Here is a 21558-nt window from a genome sequence, read left to right as displayed (position 1 = left end):
ATATTTGTATTTTTAAGTCTATTAAGAAGCATGAATGCAAACACACAAGAGAACCTAGATTTCAGTCTTCCCAAGTTTATGGCTTCCATTTTTGCACTATCTGCACTGTCCCATAAGAACTTTCAAAATGGTTCTAAGTTTGTGAACCATCATTGGAGCCTACTATGACAATGTATTTCCAGTCATGATTAAATCTGGTGTCAGAAAGAGGGAAAAGGAAAGAAGAGCAGACTGTTCCTACTTGACAATGCACCAGGTCTATGCCAGTACTGTGATCTCCCCTCCCAGTGACTGGAGCCCAGACTTCCTACTTCTCTAGTCTCAGCTTGACGGGAATAAGATATCAAGTGTAACTATAAAGAAGAAAGTAAGCAACTACCTATGATCTACATCACGTGGGCGTTTCAAAGAATTCCTTTTTTCTTGTTCATAACGAAGCTGCTGCTGTTGCCTTCTGAGTTCCTCTCGCTCTCGGGCAATCCGTTCAGCTTCCTTACGACGTTCCTTCAGACAACACAGAAGGAAGAACCAACCAATGCAAAATGAAAACAGAAGTTAAGTACATGTGCAACCTTGTTTTAATCTTGCCATTAAGACACTGCATAGGCAAGCACCAGGCAAAACACACACCTGGGACAAATAAATAAATGTGACTTCAATAATCTAGGCTATGGCTATTGTTCTGCAACATTAGAAATAACAGGGATTGGATGTGAAAGGTGGCAAGTATTTGGGAAGGTCAGTTTTGTTTCATTACTTGACTAAAACAAAAGCACCTAATGGGAACTAGAAATATAGTTCTCGATATGTATGGAGACTAAGTGCCTTAAAACCCTGAGTTGCAATTCTGCAAAGAGAGGCATTATTTCCTTCCAGCCTTGAGAAATCATTCCCACTAAAATATGTAAGGAAATAGTTATTATTTTCTAAGACTGGGATAGTGACAGAGCCTGGATTACAACTACTCTGGACTCATAGTCCTATGCTCAGACTATTAGGCTGCCATGATATTGCAGAGCTAGAGTTATTACTAATTATCTAGAATAAAGTCACTACTAAACGTATTTTTAACTAGTATCTAATTCATTGTTATCTTTCAGGGATACTTAAATGATCGTTAGCTAAACTCATTCTACAGAAGCTTTACGACAAGTAAAGCAAATTTTAGGGCAAAAATGACAGTGTTTGAAAAAGGTGAGTTATTTAAGATGAAAAGATTTTCTGACTGCACCTGTTCAATACGAATGCGTTCCCTTTCCAAGCGTTCGCGTTCCATTCTCTCTCTCTCTAGTTTTTGCCTTTCAATTTCTAGGCGCTCTCTCTCTCTCTGTAAGCGTTCCCGTTCTTCCCGTTCACGAATTATTCTAATGCGTTCTCGCTCTCGACGCTCTCTTTCTGCAATCTCTCTTCGTCTAACAAAAATCAGTATTTAGAAATACTTAAATTATGCTAGCACTGGGTGAAAGAGAATAGCTGTTGAATTTGAATTCTTCCTTCAGGTTGGCAATTTTAAACTTCAACTCAATCTAAGTAGTTTTAATGTAATTGGAAAGAGAACTCAAAATGAAACTTTAAACAGATTCCAGTAGTTATGTATTTATAAGATTGTTAGTTGCCTTATAGATGATTCCTGTTTAAATAAAAATCACTGTAATAATAGCCCATTAATTGACAGGTTGAAAGGAGATATTCTATGTATATGAATTTACAAAATTATAACTTCTATTAATTGTTTTTGATAGAAAAACTTCCAATGTCCTTATTATATATTCTGTCCTTAAACGAGGTATATACTTTATTTTGATGACTTCGGATCACAACCATGAACATCAATTATAGCAAATTCTACATATAACAAAATGGTGCCCTTAAGGGCTCTTTTGGAGTGCTTACCGGCCCATAATACATGGCTCCGGGTATGCTTTTCTGAGTCAGAATTCAATTGTTTGCTGAACTGAATTATGTCATTGTATTAGACTTTTAGCAGTGTTTCTGTCATTTCCTCACTCTAAGGCGGTCAGTGTACTTTTTTTGGTCTATCAGCATGTTTTCCTCTAGCAACCCAATGGTTCTCAATGGGTCAGCACTACTATGGAAACAGATGGAGTATTTTTAATTATCACAATGATTATGGGGCTGATACTAGCATTTAGTGGGTAGGGACCAAGGAATCTAAACATGATGCATGAAATTGTCAGGGTAGTCCTACACAACAAAAACTATCTAATACTACTCACACTTTTCAAATGCCTCAATGGGCATCCATGTCATTAAAAAACAACAAAACACCTTGAAAAAATAACATCTGAGTCTAGAACTTAACTCTATTTTTAATAAGCGCTAGGCTTGTTTGCTGTGGTAGGGATTTATATACAATAAAATTTCTAATAATGCAACTCCATGTAAACAGAGGGAAAATTATACTTTTTTGAGAACTTTACCAAGAGTTGCTCCCCATTTCAGAAATCATGCCATAATGTCAACACCATGCCTAGCATTTGACTCACCTATACAACATACCAATATCAGTTTGTATTTGTAGCTGTCACATTCTCAGTGAGTCTAAATAGGAATGCAAACAGGGGACTGCTTCATTAAGTCTTCTAGAGTCATGCCTAAGCATTCACATCTGGAATATATGTTTTATTATAAATTACTTTTATTTCTCCTTTATATTACAATTGAATCATTGTATCAATTTTTGGGAAATTATTTGTATAGGCAGGTATGTTATACATCAATTTCACCGCAGGAGAACAAAGAGGGCAGAGCAACATTGTTTATATAAGAAGGATGCTGGCCTGACAGGTTTGAGAACCCCCTCTCCTCCCAATCTGTTGTCAACTAAATAATTGGGAAGCTAAGCACACTGGGATTTCATCTTTAAAAAGGGGAAATGGGTTTCGAGTGCTGCAAGGATTCTATCCTTTTAGTAAAGTTGTATGGCAATCATCATACAGTATTATCTAAGTTGCCATAAGTATCTCCTGTAGTTCCACTCACTCTTGTGAATGAATAGATGAAATTCCATGATTAAAGTGTTCTCTGGACAAGACAGGTTAACATTTGAAAAAATATACTATAAAACACATTCTGAAGAATATTTTAAGTGGCATCCAAAAATTGATACACAAAAGTAAACAGGCACTTATGATGAACTGTTGAGGTATTGCCACTAAAAATAGAAACATCTTGGTTTTTTCTATGTTTTCACTTTGTTTGTTTTAAAGAGAATGCTTACTTTGGGATAGAGTTTGAATACCAGAGGGCAAATCTTCCTTCACTTGGGCACCAATCCAAACAACAATGAATTTTTGCTAAATTTGTTTTTAAAATTTCAACACAGTATTTGAACATTGCATCTTACTTTCAAACTATCTCACCTCAAAATCAATTTTTCCTTTAAAATCATAGGGTTTTTTTGTTTCGGTTTGGGTTTTTTTGTTTTTTTAATGGCAGCAATTTTGGAGTAGAGGAAAGAGCATTGGACTTGGAGTCAGAAGGCTTGGGTCTGAGTCCCGACTCTGCCACTCATTAGCCATGTAGCATTGGAAGAGTCATGTAGCCTCTCTGGGCCTCCATTTTTTCAGCTACATAATGGGCATGCCTAATCTTATAGAACTGTTGAGCTGGAGATAACAGATAGAAAAGTACTTTGTAAATTACAAAGTGCTATGCAAACTTAAGAAATCATTAGATACTACTGTATTTCTTTAAAGTGGCAAACAGTTTTCTGTGGGAGTAGAATTTCCAGAAATTTAGCTTATAACTAATGTTAAAGATGCACCTATATTTAAAGACAGGTATAAAATAGATTCCTTTCATACCTTCGAAGTTCCATTGCTCGCCTCAGTCTTTCAAAACGAACTAAATGTTCTCTCAATCTTTGTTCTTTCATCTTTTCAAAAGGTAAAATCTCTTTCCTTCTGTAGTCTTTGTCCCATTTTTTGTCTAAGCTAGCTCTCTCCTTTTCCTTGCTTCTTCCATGAATCTATAGAAAAAATTTTAAGAGGAGGACTAGAAGTTAAAATAATTTAGAGTTTTATTTTTCAAGTATAGCTGGTCACTTAAAAAGTTCAAATGATTAATAACATTTCCTTTTTCATAGGTTTTCTAGCATAGAAGCAAAAACGTTTATAGAAAAACAGAATTAACTTCTTTTATAAACAGATGAAATAGTATTCTTCCCAGAGACTTACTTTCTCAAATCGTCCTCTTCTTGATGGCCTACAATGATCTCCTTTAGTTTGGTCTAATATTACCATACGTCCTGGACTATTTGAACCTAAGGAAATAAAATTTAGATAAACCAATGTCTAAAAAAAATTTAATTGAAAAAGACTACATATATGTAAAAAATGCTGATTCTTAGCCAAATATTCACAAACCAATACATGAAATAAAAAACCTACTTATTTTGTGAGAACTTAAATGCAAACAGCTTTTTAAATAGTTCAATCTACTAATATAAATATTTTTAGTGACACCACAAGATCCTAACTCAATACTATAAATCAATGACTATTTTAAGTCAGCCCAGTTTTAACAGTAAAAGGAGCGCAGCTGGAAGAACACAGCTGTTTCCCAAGAGTAGAAAAGGAGAAGACAGTTTCTCCTACTAAACCTCCTTTCTACCACAGTGACACCTAACAACAAAGTTTAAACAGTTATCTAGATTGTAACCTCAAGTTTTCCCTCCCACTGTAAAAATTAATCGGTATGATGCATTAGAAAGGGATTAAAAAGAAAGATACATAGCATACTTATTCTTTTCTTTTCTTCACTTTTTTTAATTGATTCTGAAGTTTGGCCACTTGCTCCATTATCATTCGTCTCATCTTTACTTTCTGTTTTCTTAGCATCCTTGCTTTCTTTTTTTTCAGATTTCTCAGACGATCTTTTCTCTTCTTTTTTGACAGAGGCTTGTGTCCTGCTCATACCACGCCAGACAAGAAAATAGAATGAGTACTCCATAATGTACCAAATAAGTCTATCTGCTTATCAAATAAACCAAAAACCCTTACTTGCTACTTCTATCGCTCATATTTTTTTTATCTCCAGAACTTCGTGAACTACTCTTTTCATCATTTTCTTTTTTCATTTCTTTCTTAGAAGGATCACCTTTTACCTGAAAGGTTCAAACCAGAAAAAAGCTTATAAGCTTTAAAGTTACATTTTTATGATTATTAAAAGTATCTTGATGGCAGAAAATTTGGAAAAGACAGAAATTATAAAGTAAAAAAACATTCATAAAAACATAAAAATCACTGCTAATTCTACTTCCTGCCAGTGTTAACATCTTGAAGTTGAGAATTAGTAGCCATCAAAGTAACCTCACTTTGACAAACAGTTAGGCAAGCTTACTTTTTCAACAGAAATCAGCTGTCCGTGTAGCTCAGTGCGATGAAGATGTGCGATACATCTGGACACCTCTGTGCTGGAAGACATAGTTACAATGCCATAGCATTTTGCCCCAGGACTTCGAGCATTTGTAACTACCTTTGCACTCAGAACCTATAAAATGAGATTGCACTTTAGAAGTTTTACAACTACACACATTTCCAAATAGATGAACGTTCAAAACTGAGATGTCAAATTAAAGGATATATATTAATTCAGGATATATGTTATTCTGTCTTATATTCTTATGATTACCATTTACCTTACCCATAACTACTTAGTAAATATGCAGAGGAATGTTATAAAGTGTCAAAAGGCAATGTAACCTACTTGACACACACACACACACACACACACACACACACACACACTCTCTCTCTCTTATTTATTTTCTCCTCCCAAATATATAGCCAAAACACAACTAGTCACACCAATGAAGTATTTGCATAATTAACAAAGGCAAATAAATTGGATTTGGCCAAAATATCCCTATCATAGGCTCATCCTAAATCTCCTAGAGAAAAAATCAGTTTCTGGATATTTTAAAGTATTAACAGTTTCCTATAATGAGCTGCTTATATTTAAAAAATTAGGCCGGGCACGGTGGCTCACGCCTGTAATCCTAGCACTCTGGGAGGCCGAGGCGGGTGGATCGCTCAAGGTCAGGAGTTCGAGACCAGCCTGAGCAAGAGCGAGACCCCATCTCTACTAAAAATAGAAAGAAATTATATGGACAACTAAAAATATATATATAGAAAAATTAGCCGGGCATAGTGGCGCATGCCTGTAGTCCCAGCTACTAGGGAGGCTGAGGCAGGAGGATCGCTTGAGCCCAGGAGTTTGAGGTTGCTGTGAGCTAGGCTGATGCCACAGCACTCACTCTAGCCTGGGCAACAAAGTGAGACTCTGTCTTTAAAAAAAAAAAAAAAAAAAAAAAATTAGTAAAGAACCTGTCACATGTAAAAAAGCAGACTTAAAAATATACCCTAAAACTTGAAAGACAACATCTTCCATTTATGTGCTTTTAAAATTTATATCAATACAAAAGTAAAAAATAATTTCAATTCTTTAAAATGGCTAGTTAAGAGAGCAGAGCAGGGATGGATGGGAAGAAAAGTGAGAGAGAGAACAATCTAGTGCTGAACAAAGAAGAACGAAGACAATGCCAGGAAAAGGTAAACAGGGAATTTAGGAGGATTTAAAGTGTGAGTGGCTGGAAACTATCAGCTTTTATTTCAAGTCTAGAAATGGCTGATTTCGCCCCATAGCAATTTAATTTTTAAGTTCAAGGTTTTGTTATCAAGTGAATAGTATCATTATATAGCTGTAGTCCTAATAAATACCAATATTAAAATATTGTTTTCACATCTCTAACAACACATTGTTGAAAACAGAATTAAAAATATAACAGTCGATCATGGAACCACAATTCTGTGTTCTATATCTGACACCTACAACAATCTTTGTCCTGCTCAGGCAATTCATTAAAGGAGAAAAATCTCCTAAAATCAACAGGACAGATTTTTGTGATATTCATTAATGGCTATTTACCAATATTGGTTATTAATTCAATAAATATTTGAAAGCCTATGATGTGGACACAAAATACAGTAAATAAGGTCCCTGCCCTCAAAGAGCTCACACTGGAGTAAGTGAAATATATATGAAAAACTATAATGTAAATAGGAAGTATTGAGTGCCCTAAGGGATACAGATCAATTGCCATTCAATACAATAGCTATTAACTGAATATTCTTTGACTACTTCTCTTCCTTTGTCTCCCCTTAACTACCACAGAAACTTTTCCTGATGAACTAACCACAGTAAAGCCTCCTTTACGTCTCTTCACGCCCTGCACTTTTCCTTCATAGCACTTATGAAAAGTTCTTAAGTTTATATATATATATTTTTTACCAGTTTTACATTTTTCTCCATTACTGGACTAGAATCTCTATGATAGCAGAGATTATATCTGTTTCCACCCCCCCAATTATATATCACATTGCCTAACTCTAGTGTAACTATATTTTCAAGATGACCAAATCAGCTTTACCAGTGTGCTAGACTTCATGCTCAGTGCTTAAAAAAAAAAAAATCATGATGATGTAAAACTCACTTCAAGCTTTGGAATACAAAGATCCCCAGGGCTCAGAGTGAGATTAAAAGATAAAACCCAATTTAACCCCTAACCCTAATCTACCATTACCACACAACTCAATAATTATGTCTGAACAGTTCTAAGAGATAAAAGAAATTAGAAAAATTTTACAAAATACTGTTTCAATACAATCCCCATTTCAAATGCAGATACTAGAAAGATGGGTAAAAAGGTAAAAAGAATGTACCTTTCCATATTTGCCAAAGAGGTTCTTCAAATCAGCAGCTTTGGTATTAGATGAAAGTCCACTAACCCAGATATTTTTAGTTGAGCTTCCACTGCTACCACTAGTACTACTTGAACTTCCTAGAACAGATTTAATATCAGATGTTTAAATTTCTTAATCATATTTTTTGCATAATTATAAGGGCCATGTTCTTTTAAAACTGTAAAATCTTTTTATTTAATTTTGATAGTATGACCTCACTATATTCAAAATCCTATGAATTTGCTATCGTTAAAGTTAAAGATAACAGATAACTAGTTAGAAAACAAATCTGAATATTTGCATACTTCCTATTGTATGAGTTTTATGTCAAAGAAGACATATCTTAGACTTCCGCTGTTAAGTTTTAATAATTTACATTCTATCACTGCACTGAATACACTCAACCAGGAAGCGGTCATTTATGAATGAACAAACTGCTTTAACTGCCACATCCGTTGTGGGCTTTAGATCCAGAGAAACTGGAGTGGAAGAGGGAAAAAGTCAGAGCAAAGGGATAAACTTTTCAAGAATTTAAATGGTTAAAAACAAAGACTAACCAACAAGTTCATCTTCATTCTCTGTTAGAGAAAGGGTAAGAGAAAATGGAAATTATATATAGCTGGATAATTCTGGATTCAATAAAAACCAATATTCTAAAACAAAACAACTACAAGATTAAAATGAGAGATCTCAAAATCCTGTAGAATAGTTAAATAATATGATTTCTGTACTATTTCCACACACAAATTATGATTTCATAGAGTTGTCATATCTTAAATTCAAGCCTACTCAGTCATCCTTTAGTGTTTTGCATCAAAATGTGCCATGATAAAAGGGGAATTTCATTCATTTGACTTTATTTGGAAAACAACTCTTACTTTAAGAGAGATAGAATATAAGCAATTAAAAGGAATAATTTCTATAATTTCATGTTATGTTATATAGAAAGAAAAAAATTTCCAATGCTTTAAAAAAAAAAAAATCACATGACACAAATGTTAACAGTTGAAAAACTACTCTCAGTGAGACTTGCAGGGAGAGACAACAACACATATTTTAAATATTAATGGTCGATATTTTCCAATTCGTAAGAAGGGCATTCATCAAAGGATTTGTTTTACCTTATTACATCTTAACTCAAAGTTTGTGTAACTTTTATGTCACCAATAACATCTGGGCCCAGGTACTTTTCTAATTATAAAACAACAACTTAAAATAATATGAAAAAAAAGGTACTATTTAAGCAAGACTACTATGCTTCTAAATTTAAAGTATAAAATTTTATAAATTTATTGTATCTTATCCATTAACCAAAACTGTAAGAGATGAGGGTATTACAAATGTCAATCACTAAATCAAATCATCATAATTTCCAACTATTAAAATATACCAACAAAACACACTAAAGGTTGGTCCGAGTGCAGTGGTATTTACAACTAATTGATCACAACCAGTTACAGATTCCTTTGTTCCTTCTCCACTCCCACTGCTCCACTTGACCAGCCTTAAAAAAAAAAAAAGCAAAAAAAAAAAAAAAAGAAAACCACACTAATAAACCACAGAGGACATATAAACCTTCTTTCCATTCTCAGGAGGTATTTTAAAACTCTGCAGTATCCAAATGGCATATTTTCCCTTAAAATGCTTTTGCAGAAAATAAATATTTTTCAAGTAGACACAGCACATGTACAAGATGAAACTATGGCTCACGGGCATGAGATAACCAGAGATTTCCCTATAACAGAAAGCAATCAAATATTGCATCTTGAAACTTATGAGAATTTAAAATAAAATCACTTTCTTACATAAGACATCAATCCAAAATAGGCCAAATTAGGAAGTAAATTCTAAAGAATTAAAATACTGTACATTGGCTATGTTAACAGAAGTGTGTCTTGATTTAAAGAATGAAGAAAGTGAAACCAAATGTTAGAGATTGATTTTCTTTTAAATACTATACTCCACAAATATACACAAGTATTATTTATAGCACATTTCCTACTAGACAGAACAGGGAAAGGTTGTGGTGATATATAGTGGTTACAAATGACTGCAACCAAAGATAAAATACTTCTGAAATTACGACGGTAGAAACTGAAGTATCTATTAATGTTCAATACAGTTCCTTAGAACACACCAGGTAAGCGTTTCCTAGCAAATGAGCTTTTAATGTACTCATACCAGTTTACAAAATAAGTAAACAGTAATGCTTCTATCAGAGTTTGCTATAATCTATATAATTCCATAATTTATATAAAGGCCATCCAAAGTTTCTAGTGTGTCAATAAAATGCTTAAGGACTAAATGTCGAACGAAACACTGCCAGGCAACTACTACTTTTTAATGAAAATATGCAGTGTTACCACTGAAAGAAATAGGAAAAAAATCCATTACCTTTGTCATCTTTAGATGATGTCTTGCTGTCTTTAGATTCCTTTGAAGAGCTAAAGAGGCAAATCACCAGAAGAAAATTGAAATCAAAAAAACAAAACAAAACAAAAACCCAAAAAAATCGAACAGCTTGATATTGACTATATTTCAAACTAGTGCTATTCATACATATTAAGAATTCCAAAGGCCTAGATTAGGTTATTTGAACAAATGATTCCCTGAGGATTCTTGCACTGATTTTCCCCAAGATGCCTGAAGATCTAGATTTTCTGACAATTCTATTCAGTGGATATATGGCCATCTTCTCCAGATTTCAGGACTGGGACTTGACTTCATTGTGTGTTCTTAGAACTGATAGTTGTTCATTAACCATCATCACAAGGATTTTTAAAAATAAAACACAAAAAATTGTCAATTTGAAAAAAAAACAACAAAAAACAACAAAAAAACCAAATATATGCTGACAATTCGACAATGCAATCAGTAGGACACACTGCATATTACGAAGATCTTGATATTTTTTTTTTAAAGTAACTTATGACGGTCAAAAATATTATAGGCAGGATCATAAGACACTAATTACTGTACATGTTCTTGAAGCCACCCCCTTAATGTAGAGTGATCTTATTGAATGCTGGAATTCAGTATCGTAAAGAACTGACATAGAAAAACAAACCTCTTTGCTTGACCAGAGGCCCCAGTAGACGAGGGCCCTTTCTTCAAAGTATCCTTTTCTTTGTCTCCAGATTCTGCTTTCTTAGAACTTTCTCTGGCTTCCTTCTCGGCAGGATCACCCTTCACGCAGTCTTCCTTCTTACCATCTTTATGGTTCGCATTCATCTCATAATCCTTGCTTTCCTTCTCCGGGCTCTGTGCAATGGCGTCCTGCTCATCTTTTGGCTTACTTGCTTCAGAATCTGTAATTTTCACATTTTTACCTGTTTCTAGGAGGTCATCACCATCAAAATCCAGAGTGATGGCATCTTCAGCCTGGATTGTGACCGAGATGTTGTCATCCTCAGCTTCTTTCACAGTCGCATTAGCTTCCATCTCTTCATGAGCTGTGTGATCAGCCTCAGCTAGGTTCCCTTCTGAAGGAAGAGGTTTAGATACTTCTTGTGTACCATCACCAGAACCTGCTATATCTAAGAGGAATTTACAGGAATAAATATGGCAAAACAAGAAGTTTAAACAATTTCATATTCATAAGCTAGAATAGGACCTAGAAAATATAAAGCCAGTTATTATCACTGATGGAAGGTTAGGGGAAAAAAAAAAAGAACACAAGGGTATTAACTAACATAAACAATCCTTTACCCAGGATCACTTATTCTTCATGGAAAAAATGATCGCTACATACAAACACCAAACAACAATAGTGAGAAAATGGTTCCATCCTGAAGATCCCAGCTCTTCATTTATCATTATAAGTTAATAGCATATGGAAGATTTTTTTTTCCTCCATGGGACAGTGATAAGTGTGCAGATTTGTTCTTCAATGTTCATAACATCTTGGGATTTCACCCTTGTGACCTTCAGAACTCTCATGGTGACTTCTTGAAAGGTCACAGTCTGAGGATATCAATCAGTCTTCAGAGTATTTCAGGGGCCCATCTTTTTCACTCTTCAGTGCTTGAGTAGTCCAGAATCGTGTGGAAAACTGCTACAGAAGGCTCCGAAGATGCTCCTGCTCCATAGCATTCCAGTCTTCATCCTGTCCAGTCAGTCTGCAATGACCATTTTCAAAGATGTCTTGCGTCCCCCAAAATAGAAAGGCTTCAGGCACGTGAGATTTTCAGTCAGTGGCTTACTTCATCCTTGGTTCCAGTCCTTTTATTCTGCCTTGCTTAGAACCCTGCTCCATGTCCTTTCCAGTCCACAGTAGGATCCTTTGACTTCTGTCCAAAAGCTCTTCCACAACCTCATACCGACCGCATATATTGCTACTGTTGTCCCTGTAATTGTATTGGATGAGACAGCTTTCCTAAACCACTAAAACTGTCTGAAAGTTTCTCTAAGCAGCAAACACAAAGTCAGTTTCCTGGTCATTCACTATTTTTAGGACCAGTTGTAAAATTCATTGTGTGTTAAGCATTGGGACTCCAATAAGCATGTATGAGTTACTGCAGTGTCAGTCTCAAGGATTTAATCAACTTACCGTACGCTAGAAGTTATTTTAAAAATAAAATTAAAATTGGGTTAACTAAAAAAAAAAAAAAAAAAAAAAAAAGCATTGCCCACTACAGTAACTGATATGTACCATTAAGATAGAACATATCTTAAGTGTTCAAAAGAAAATTAAAATCAATTGAAAAATAAAATTAAGACACTTAGTTCACTAAATAGATAAATTGGAAAATAAACTCATTTCAAAAATAAGGTTTCAAATAAGGAATACTTTATTTTCATACAATTTACTGTTTTTCTAAAAGTCAGCAGTTTTTAAACTCTACTTAGCATCAAACATACCTTTCTCATTTTCTTCTTCCTCACCATCCTGAAATTCAAAGAATAATCAAATGTAAAATGAATTCACATAAAACTAGTTTTTAGTAATAGTACAGAATCAGTCAAGTTAAATTGGTAGATAATTTAATAATATTAATTAGGGATACCTATCACTAACAAATAAATAGGATATTCCAATCAGAATCTGAGCCCGTTTAGAGATGTGTGGCACAAGTCTGGTATGCACAATTTTAGAAAAGAAACAGGTAAATCTGTCAAAAATCGGATCAAGAACAAGCTGTATTATTTAGTTTCAGTATTAAAAACTTAGTTTCTATAATCCAACTCTTACTCATATCAAGGAGCTGCCAATAAAAAGACTGACCTGATTATGTATTTTATGTCCCTCAGTTCACAGGTACTCTTAGGGCATATTATCAAAATAATACCAGAAAGTGTAACCTGTAGACATATACTTTCAAGAGTTTGAATGCACATTAATAAACAAAACAAACAAACAACACTCCCTTTTTGAGCATCTCAGCCGTGAGAAGGATGATTACTAATCCGTTTCAAATTATTCATTCTTAGTATCTGTTAAAAACGAATTCACAGCCGTCACATTTAAGTTGGTGGCCAGCCAATTTTAAAATGGTATTTGTGCTATGGTTAATCCAAACAAGTAACCCACTCATTTTTTTAAAATGATTTTAATTTCAAAATATTTGATAGCTTCACTAAATCTAAAATTAAGAATGTATTATCTTAAAAACAGGAATGTAAGCCGGGCGTGGTGGCTCACGCTTGTAATCTTAGCACTCTGGGAGGCTGAGGTGGGAGGATTGCTTGAGCTCAGGAGTTCAAGACCAGCCTAAGTAAGAGCGAGACCCTGTCTCTACTAAAAATAGAAAAATTAGCCCGGCTCAGTGGCATGCACCTGTAGTCCCAACTACTCGAGAGACTGAGGCAAGAGGATCACTTGAGCCCAGGAGTTAGAGGTTGCAGTGAGCTATGATGTAGCCACTGCAGCACTCTACCCAGGGCGACAGAGTAAGACTCTGTCTCAACAACAACAACAAAAAAAAAAAACCAACCACACACACAAAAAACCAACAAAAACCAAAACCCAAAAAAACCAAACCAAAACAAACAAACAAAAAACCCCAGGAATGTCACAAAGGGGAAAAGCATTATGTACTGTGTGGAGCAAATATTGCAAAAATCACTGAAGCAATCATACCAACCAACATTTTCCCAAATATAAGACTACAAAGAATAAGTAAAGTAATATGCATTATAATCTCAGTGACTGAAAAAAATTGTAAGGAATGTTTTAAATTTTAATCATAACTTTTAAAATAAAAGCTAAGTAGAAGCAGATTGCATTAAGTCAGGTGGTATGAAGCTTGTAAATTACCACACACAAAACCTTAGAGTGGTGGTTCTCAAACTTGAGCATGTATCAGTATCCCCTGGAGGACTTGTTAAAACACAGATTGCTGGGCACCAACCCCAGAGTTTCTGATTCAGAAGATCTGGCATCAGTCTTGAAAATGTGCATCTCTACCAAGTTTCCAGGTGATGCTAATGTTGCTGGTCCAGAGAGGACACTTTGAGAACCACTGCCTTAGAGCCACACCCTAGCAGTGAAAGAAGACTTAAAGCAAAATTTAAATGTAAATAGAACTTTAAATGGCATATTTATCTTGTAACACAATCTTAGAATCATAAAAAAGCACGCATTCCTTAAAATTTCAAATATTTTACCACGTGCTCAAAATTGCATTTGGATAACAATCATGATTTCTAAGACAGCATTTTAAATGATATTTGACTAAGTTAACATATAAATGCCCAATTAGGGAATGATCGATTTTTTACATCTGGAGCAACATGAAGGAAACTAAAAATACTTAAAACCTAAGCCACAAGCCCAGAAGTAAAATAAACAGAACAAGTAAATCACCGATTGATAGCAATGTAAATCCTTTATATTGTCCTTTAAGAATCTCTTAATAAATTGGTTTACTGGAATTTATTTTTAAACTTTGTATCTCTAATCTGTAACATTTGGAAAGGAAAGAAAAATGCTGCAACTTCAGTGGAGTGGTAGGCAGTAGTACCAAAGGAAGCATAACTTATGCTCGAATTATGGATAAATCTTTTTCTTCCAAACTCTTAGTGATTTTTCTTGAAAGGATAAACTGGGATGCCTTAACTTTTACTTAAAAGTAGAAGAAATGAACTTAAAGAATGCAGCTTGACTCCCTCCGTCTACCTATGATGCCAACAGCAAACCACTTCCAAGTTTTTCTTAGAGATGCAACATTGACAGGTTCAAGAAAAACGTCCAAATTGTTATTTAAGAAAGGAAAACTTAAAAAAAAATACTACAGTGTAAAAAATAAAATTCTGTTCTAGTTCCTGTCAATTAGAATGTTATTTCTAGTTACTAAGGTAACTGGTAGGTTTATCTTATTTGCTGAAGAATTTTTAGGTATTTATCTTAATAATTCAAAACATTCTTCTGAAGGGTTTCATAATTTAAGTTCTTCTACATAGTGGCTATACCAGCTTTATTACGTATACTTAAATGTCCCTAGGAAAAGGGCCTAGGGACCTTTTGTGCTTTTGTCAAGCACAAAAAAAACTATGGTTAGTAGAAAAGATGAACCACATGTAAATGCCTATTTGTTTTACTTTGCAGTATGTGCAGCAAACATAGTACTACTAAGGTTAAACCAAAAGTCTAAATAAGCCCCCAAATCCTTGCAATATAGAAACAAGCCAAGAAGTACAAGAAAGATGATGGGAAATTTTTCTGTCCAAATGATATATAGGCACAGATATGATATGTAACTTAGTTGAAAATAATTTCCCCCCCACTGAAAACAGATCTTTTTCAAAATGAGGAATATAGCAATTGAATGTAAAACATTTACTTATTAAATGTAAAGCATCCTTTTAAATTAACCACTCGAGTTTATTTTGAAAAAATACATTTCATATATGGAAATGAAGCAAATGTTCTATAAGGTAGGTACTCATGTTGTTCATCTTTGTAGTGGAATCTACAATCCTTAGTCAAATGCTAAAAGACATATAAAAGCCCCTTTATTATTTTCATTTCATCCTAGGAGCAGCAATGACTACTAAGAGACAAAGACAAGTCTAGGACTTACATTGCAGTTAACCCAAGTGTTTACTACATACCCAATTCTGCTACCTTCCCCTAGGATATCTTATATGTACATATATGTGCTAAGCAAAAAGACCTCCTTTCCCCTGATTTGTAAACACTGTATTCTACCTGATTTAAAATAAACCTTCAACATAACCTTAAACCATGAACTATCTATCTGGCAATAAGGTAAACATCATGGAAAACACAAAATGCTTGGCACATAAGTACTCAAAAAATTGTTGAAATGTAGTGTAATATTGCTATTTTTAGCTGGAAAGACTGAACTGCTTGTTTTTATGTATCTGAAGGGCTTAATTTCAGCACTATGTTAAATACAATACAATTCAGAAAATATTTAGTAGTGTACGGTTATTTATTGAAAAGAATACCACACCAGGCACCACGGGACCTAGGTATTTATCCTGTCTTTACTACTGAAACAGTTAAGATAATGGATATAAAAAGTTCTTTTTAAATGGTAAAGCACTACATAGGCGAGAGGTACTAAAGAAAGCTTTGTGGAACAGGCAGAAGTAAATCTGCATTTAAGAGGTATATAGATTTATTATTTCCTTCCTTCCTTCCTTCCCTTCCCTTCCCTTCCCTTCCTCCCTCCTCTACCTCCTCTCCTTCTTTTCTTTTTCTTTTTTTTTCTGAGACAGGGTCTTGCTCTTGTCACCCAGGTTGGAGAGCAGTGGCATCATCATAGCTCATTGCAACCTCAAACTCCCGGGCTGAAACAATCTTTCTGCCTCAGCCTCCTGAGTTGCAGAGTAGCTGGGACTATAGGCAGTGTGCACCACCACGCCCAGCTAATTTTCCCATTTTTGGTAGAGATGGGGTCTCGCTCTTGCTCAGGCTAGTCTGAAACTCCTGACCTCAAGCAATATTCCCGCCTTGGCCTCCCCAAGTGCTAGGATTACAAGTGTGAGCCTCCACGTCCAGCCCAAGAAGTATACAGATTTCATATGACAAAATAGGGAAGGTCCTTCAGGTTAGTTAAACATCAGGGGCAAAACCAAATTGAAAAAGAAATAGGAATGATGTTATCACTGACTAAAGAGGCTCTTGACACTAGAAGAAATTTTTAAGAATTAAAGCATTAGCAAACAAGAACATTTTAGAGCAACATTTCCAGAAAATTCTCAAGTAACTGGTATTTTGAAGCTAGAAAATACTACAAATAATCACTAATTGTACATGTACTACATGCCAGGATGTATGATTAATCCCTACAGAAATCTAGAAGGTAGGAATAAAAATGTTCATTTTATAGACAGAAACTGACTAAGAGAACCTGTCCAAAGTCACGATATTGTAATTAATCAACAGAAGTAGAATCTGAACCAAATTCTATCTAATTATAACAAATTGCGTAGAGGCTAAAGCCTAGAGATTTAAGCTTCAAGTCAAAGTCTGAGGACTAGCTTGAAACAGATACATCCTATACAAATATGCTGCTTACTTATATTTTTAAAAGTAATGGCAGAATAAACCATGAACTTTTCAAAGGTTAAATAAGAGGATGGTAGGGAACTGGACAAAAGACTTTTTTTGAGTATCTCTTGTCTCATAGCTTTGACTTTGGAATCATGTAAATTTTTAAATAATTATAAAATCAGATTAAATTTTCTAACTTAAAAAAATTACAGATTCACAAGAAGTTGCAGATTAAATTTTAAAAGCAATAGCTAACCTTGAAAATAAATGAAACAATCAACCTAAATATGTAGCAGTCGGTGATATAACCGTACAGAGTAAAACTAATCTATAACACAGTAATTTGTTCATCTGTAGAGGGGAACATCCTTATGAGATATATAACTGGGAAAAAAGCCTTATTTTCAGTACCCATATTGGTGGTGGTATTGGTATTATCATTCTAAGGCTGTTGTATGTGTACTATCAGGTAAAGGAAATGATTAATTTGGTATTATTTGTAAGAATATTTATCTTAAAAGTTAAAACAAACAACCACAAAGAAAACAAAAAACTAAAACACATTCTCTAGCACTGTACACTGAAAAGACCTAGAAACAATGAACTCAGTAGCAACGAACACACCTACGACCCAGATTGTCTTGAAATACCATTTACCAATAAAAGGAAGAAATAGCTAATTATAGATCTGAAGCAGGAAGTAGAACATCTGCACATACCAGAAAGCAATAAATCAATCAAACTACTAGGATCATGTTGAAAGAACTCAAGAGCCAACTTGAAGAGACTCTCACTAGCTCAAGATGGGAAAATTTGAGCATTAGTAAGGATAATAACTGCAGTCACTGAAATATATTAAATATACTCAAATCCTTAAGTTCAAAATGAATCTAAGGGAGGAAAAAAGAACAAATTAAAAATCCACTGGCTACTGTTAAAGATGCCAGTGAACCAGTTTATTATTCTGAAGATTGGTAAATAAAAGGTAAGAATCAAACATACATCCCCTGGCTTTTCTTTGTAAATGATGCCACTGAGTAACCAAATAGTAGATGACAGTTTTTCTTTCTAGAAACATTCCAGCTAATAAAGGAAGAAGAAATGATAGAATTAGAATATCATCACTTTGTAACCGCTAATGGGGTATGGATCATCATTGATTTGTACCATCACAAAAAGATACAACCAGATATTATGAGCATCCAAATGGAAGAATACAATACTACCTATGAAGTGGCTGTGTGTGTTGTGGTGATGGTAGGGGGTAGCCCTGAACCTTACAGCAAGCCTCTAGATCCTACAACCAATTTACCAATTTACAAAAAGTACGGTAAACAGAAGAACATGTTGAACACTACCACAGGAACATAATCAGCAAAATCTAGATTTTGGAAGCTCCACAAATCTAGATTTTGGCAAACTACAAAAGATGCCCATTTTTGTAAACATGTTTATTGAAATATGGCCATGCCCATTCATTTACATATTGTCTGTGACTGCGTCTATACTACAATGGCAGAGTTGAATACTTGTGACATAGACCATATGGCCCACAAAGACTAAAATATTTACTATCTGGCCCTTTTAAGAAAAACTTGGCCAACCACTACTATATATCATAAACAAGTCAACTCTTTCAATAAATAAAATAATGGGGAGGGAAAAAAAGGTGGAGGAGAAAAACCTATGGACTAAAAGAGACCTAAAAACAATTCAATCAATCACGATGTGTAGATCTTACTGGTATTTAGATTCAAACAAGACCGGTTATAAAAAAAAAAAAAAAAAAAAGAAAAAAGAAAAACGAAAAACCAAGACAATTGAACATTTGAATACAATCTATATTTGATATTAAAATTCTGACTTTCAGAGTGATAATGTAAAAAATTAGAGTTCTCTCTTAGAGATGTATACTGAACTTTTTCAAAGAAAGTATGTCTGGATTTGTTTCAAAATAATGCAGAAGGGGGAAAGTGAATGGAGGTGTAGAGGAAATAAGACTGGCCAAAAAGTGATAACATCTGAAGCTGAGGGATGGTTACACTCTACATGGTAACCCTTAATGCACACAGTCATAGATCCAGTAAGCATGTTTAGAACCGTTAGATCATGATGGAATCAAGATACATTTATGTTTCTCAATGTTCCACTATACAGTATTTAGAAAGAGGGAAAAGGTCATTTTACTTAAAGAAAACTTCTCTAAAGAAACAACCTCCCTATCTTTTCATACACTATGGCCCTATGATAAGAAATAAATAACTGTTCTTTCATTATTAGGGTGGAATGGGAGCATGGCCATCTCTAGCCCGTAAAAATTTATGACAATTAGAAAAAGGCACCTATTGCTTCAGAAACTTTATCTGTTAAAAAAAAGTTTGTAATAAAGTCTGTTATGTAAGTGGAGACTTTTAGACATGATGCCTTAACACAATTCACAACCTGCATAACTATAGAAGTGGCCCTTCATGAAGTTTTTTTTTTTTTTTTGACAAAAAAGCTAGTTCCCAAAGACTACGAAGACCTCAACTCAACCTGTTTTCAAATCAGTAATCTAGAAAAGGTACTACCCCAATCTGAGAGTTGATCTTCCTCATCTATTCTTTACCACTAGGAAATGAATGTACTCGGGGACAGGATGGAGGTCAGGCCTATAGACTTTCACAGTCCTAATATTTCCTTCCTAAATATTCCAAATAATCAGAAACATTTCTCCCAGAAATGCAATTTCTCCTTCATTGCAATAAACAGAGAGTCAATACAAAGCCTCACCAGGATTTCAAAGGAAAGGGAGCTACAGAAAAGAGGGCAGCTAAGCAGTCCATGAATATGAGACTCTCTAAATACTCTTCCAGGATATACCAGAGAGGAAACAACAAACCTGATCACTATTTTTTTCCTCAATCTAGTAAACAAGGGAACCACTATCTCTATTTGAAAGTATACCATTTAAAGAGGGCACATGAACAAGGGGTTCATGAGTACAGATATGAGAAAAAGATAAAGGATAATTTTTAAAACTGTATAAATATCTGTTTACAGCACCTGTAAGTTATGCTTTAAAATATACACTATGTATATCATGTATATCAACAAATTTTATTACACACTGAAAGATAGTCATTTTCCCCATACCAAGTAAATCTTTGTCATTTTTAGACTATGCCCAGCCTAGGAGTGTTAAATTAACACAATTTTAAATAAAGCTTTGAAAAAGATATTAGCACTTCTGAAAAATTTTTATTTTTTTAAGATTGGGTCTGGCTACATTGCCCAAGGTTGTCCCAAACTTCTACGCTCAAGTGATCCTCCTGCCTCAGCCTCCCAACTACCTGGGATTATAGGTGTGTACTAATGCGCCTGGCAGGATATTAGCACTTTTAAATGATTTATTTTATAGTAAAGTGACAGGGAAGAATATCAAGGAGAGTGTTGATTTTTGCAAAAGACTGCTAACTAGACTTAAGTTTTACACAAAAAATGGACTTTTTAAAAAAATAAAATGATAGGAACCTCATAACTCCCAGTTACTTTTGTGGCAATAGAAATTTTAGCTGTCAATACATCACACAAATAACTCAGTATTAACTTGTAAGTACTTCTGTGAATTAAAGAATTATGAAGTCAAAATAAGATTCCTTTTCCAAGCCCTTCCACCCACAATATCAAATTCATAAGACTAAATGTAAACTTACTTGGGCTGTTAGAAAGGTATCATCTTCACCTTCTTGAGCTTCAATTTCCTAAGTAAAAGGGTATACAATAGCTTTGCTTTACAAAATATCTGGGTTACATGAGAATGCTTTTATGCTTAGACCTGATTATCATTTACCTCATGTTCGGGGTACTAAATCAATGCTTAATAATTCAGATTATATTTTTTATGCCAACATAAAAAATTAGTCATGTTGCTAGAGAATTAGAAAAATCTTTCTTGAGCCCCTCATTTTTAGGCCAGGTAGAAGGGAAGAGTTTTAAGCATGAATACTAACAGCACTGACTCCTTAACTCATTGCTTTCTTAAGAATTACTGTTATATTTCAAAAGCAGGACAAATGACCTATTTCAAAGAAAAGACTTGAAAAATTATCTGCTTTAAAACTAAACTTTCATAAGTAATTTCCTCACCCTTGATATAACCAAAGAAATTGCAAATTAAAGTAACCTTTTTTACCTACTAATGTAGCAAAAGGGAAAAAAAAAAACCTACCACCAAGTAATGTTGGCAAGGTCAGAGTGCAACTGGTACACTCATTCTTAGTGGCGTAGGTTTTAAAAAAATCTTAAAATTTAAATGTCCAAAATTAGAAGTGTGGCTATTAGACACAC

The 21558-nt window shown here is 34.3% G+C and overlaps 1 protein-coding gene across 5 annotated transcripts in view; it reads right to left on the bottom strand.

The window, feature by feature from the left end:
- SLTM (SAFB like transcription modulator) overlaps positions 1-21558 on the bottom strand; it is a 43077-nt gene that overhangs the window by 6562 nt on the left and 14957 nt on the right. For 2 of the 5 annotated variants that reach the window (XM_069483364.1, XM_069483390.1), the window contains 12 exons: positions 20925-20972; positions 12627-12654; positions 10834-11302; positions 10161-10210; positions 7746-7864; positions 5365-5514; positions 5025-5128; positions 4764-4930; positions 4200-4285; positions 3828-3991; positions 1232-1412; positions 380-504 (listed from right to left, as the gene is read on the bottom strand). In XM_069483364.1, coding sequence (XP_069339465.1) covers positions 380-504; positions 1232-1412; positions 3828-3991; positions 4200-4285; positions 4764-4930; positions 5025-5128; positions 5365-5514; positions 7746-7864; positions 10161-10210; positions 10834-11302; positions 12627-12654; positions 20925-20972 — 1691 coding nt within the window. The remainder of the gene's footprint in view (positions 1-379; positions 505-1231; positions 1413-3827; positions 3992-4199; positions 4286-4763; positions 4931-5024; positions 5129-5364; positions 5515-7745; positions 7865-10160; positions 10211-10833; positions 11303-12626; positions 12655-20924; positions 20973-21558) is intronic. The other 3 variants (XM_069483374.1, XM_069483383.1, XM_069483399.1) reach the window with 3 other exon arrangements.

The sequence above is a fragment of the Eulemur rufifrons genome, chromosome 2 (genome assembly GCF_041146395.1).
Source record: "Eulemur rufifrons isolate Redbay chromosome 2, OSU_ERuf_1, whole genome shotgun sequence".
In the NCBI taxonomy this organism is placed as follows: domain Eukaryota; kingdom Metazoa; phylum Chordata; class Mammalia; order Primates; family Lemuridae; genus Eulemur; species Eulemur rufifrons.
The sequence above is the reverse complement of the archived record's forward strand: the minus strand, read 5'-3'. Positions and strand labels throughout refer to the sequence as shown.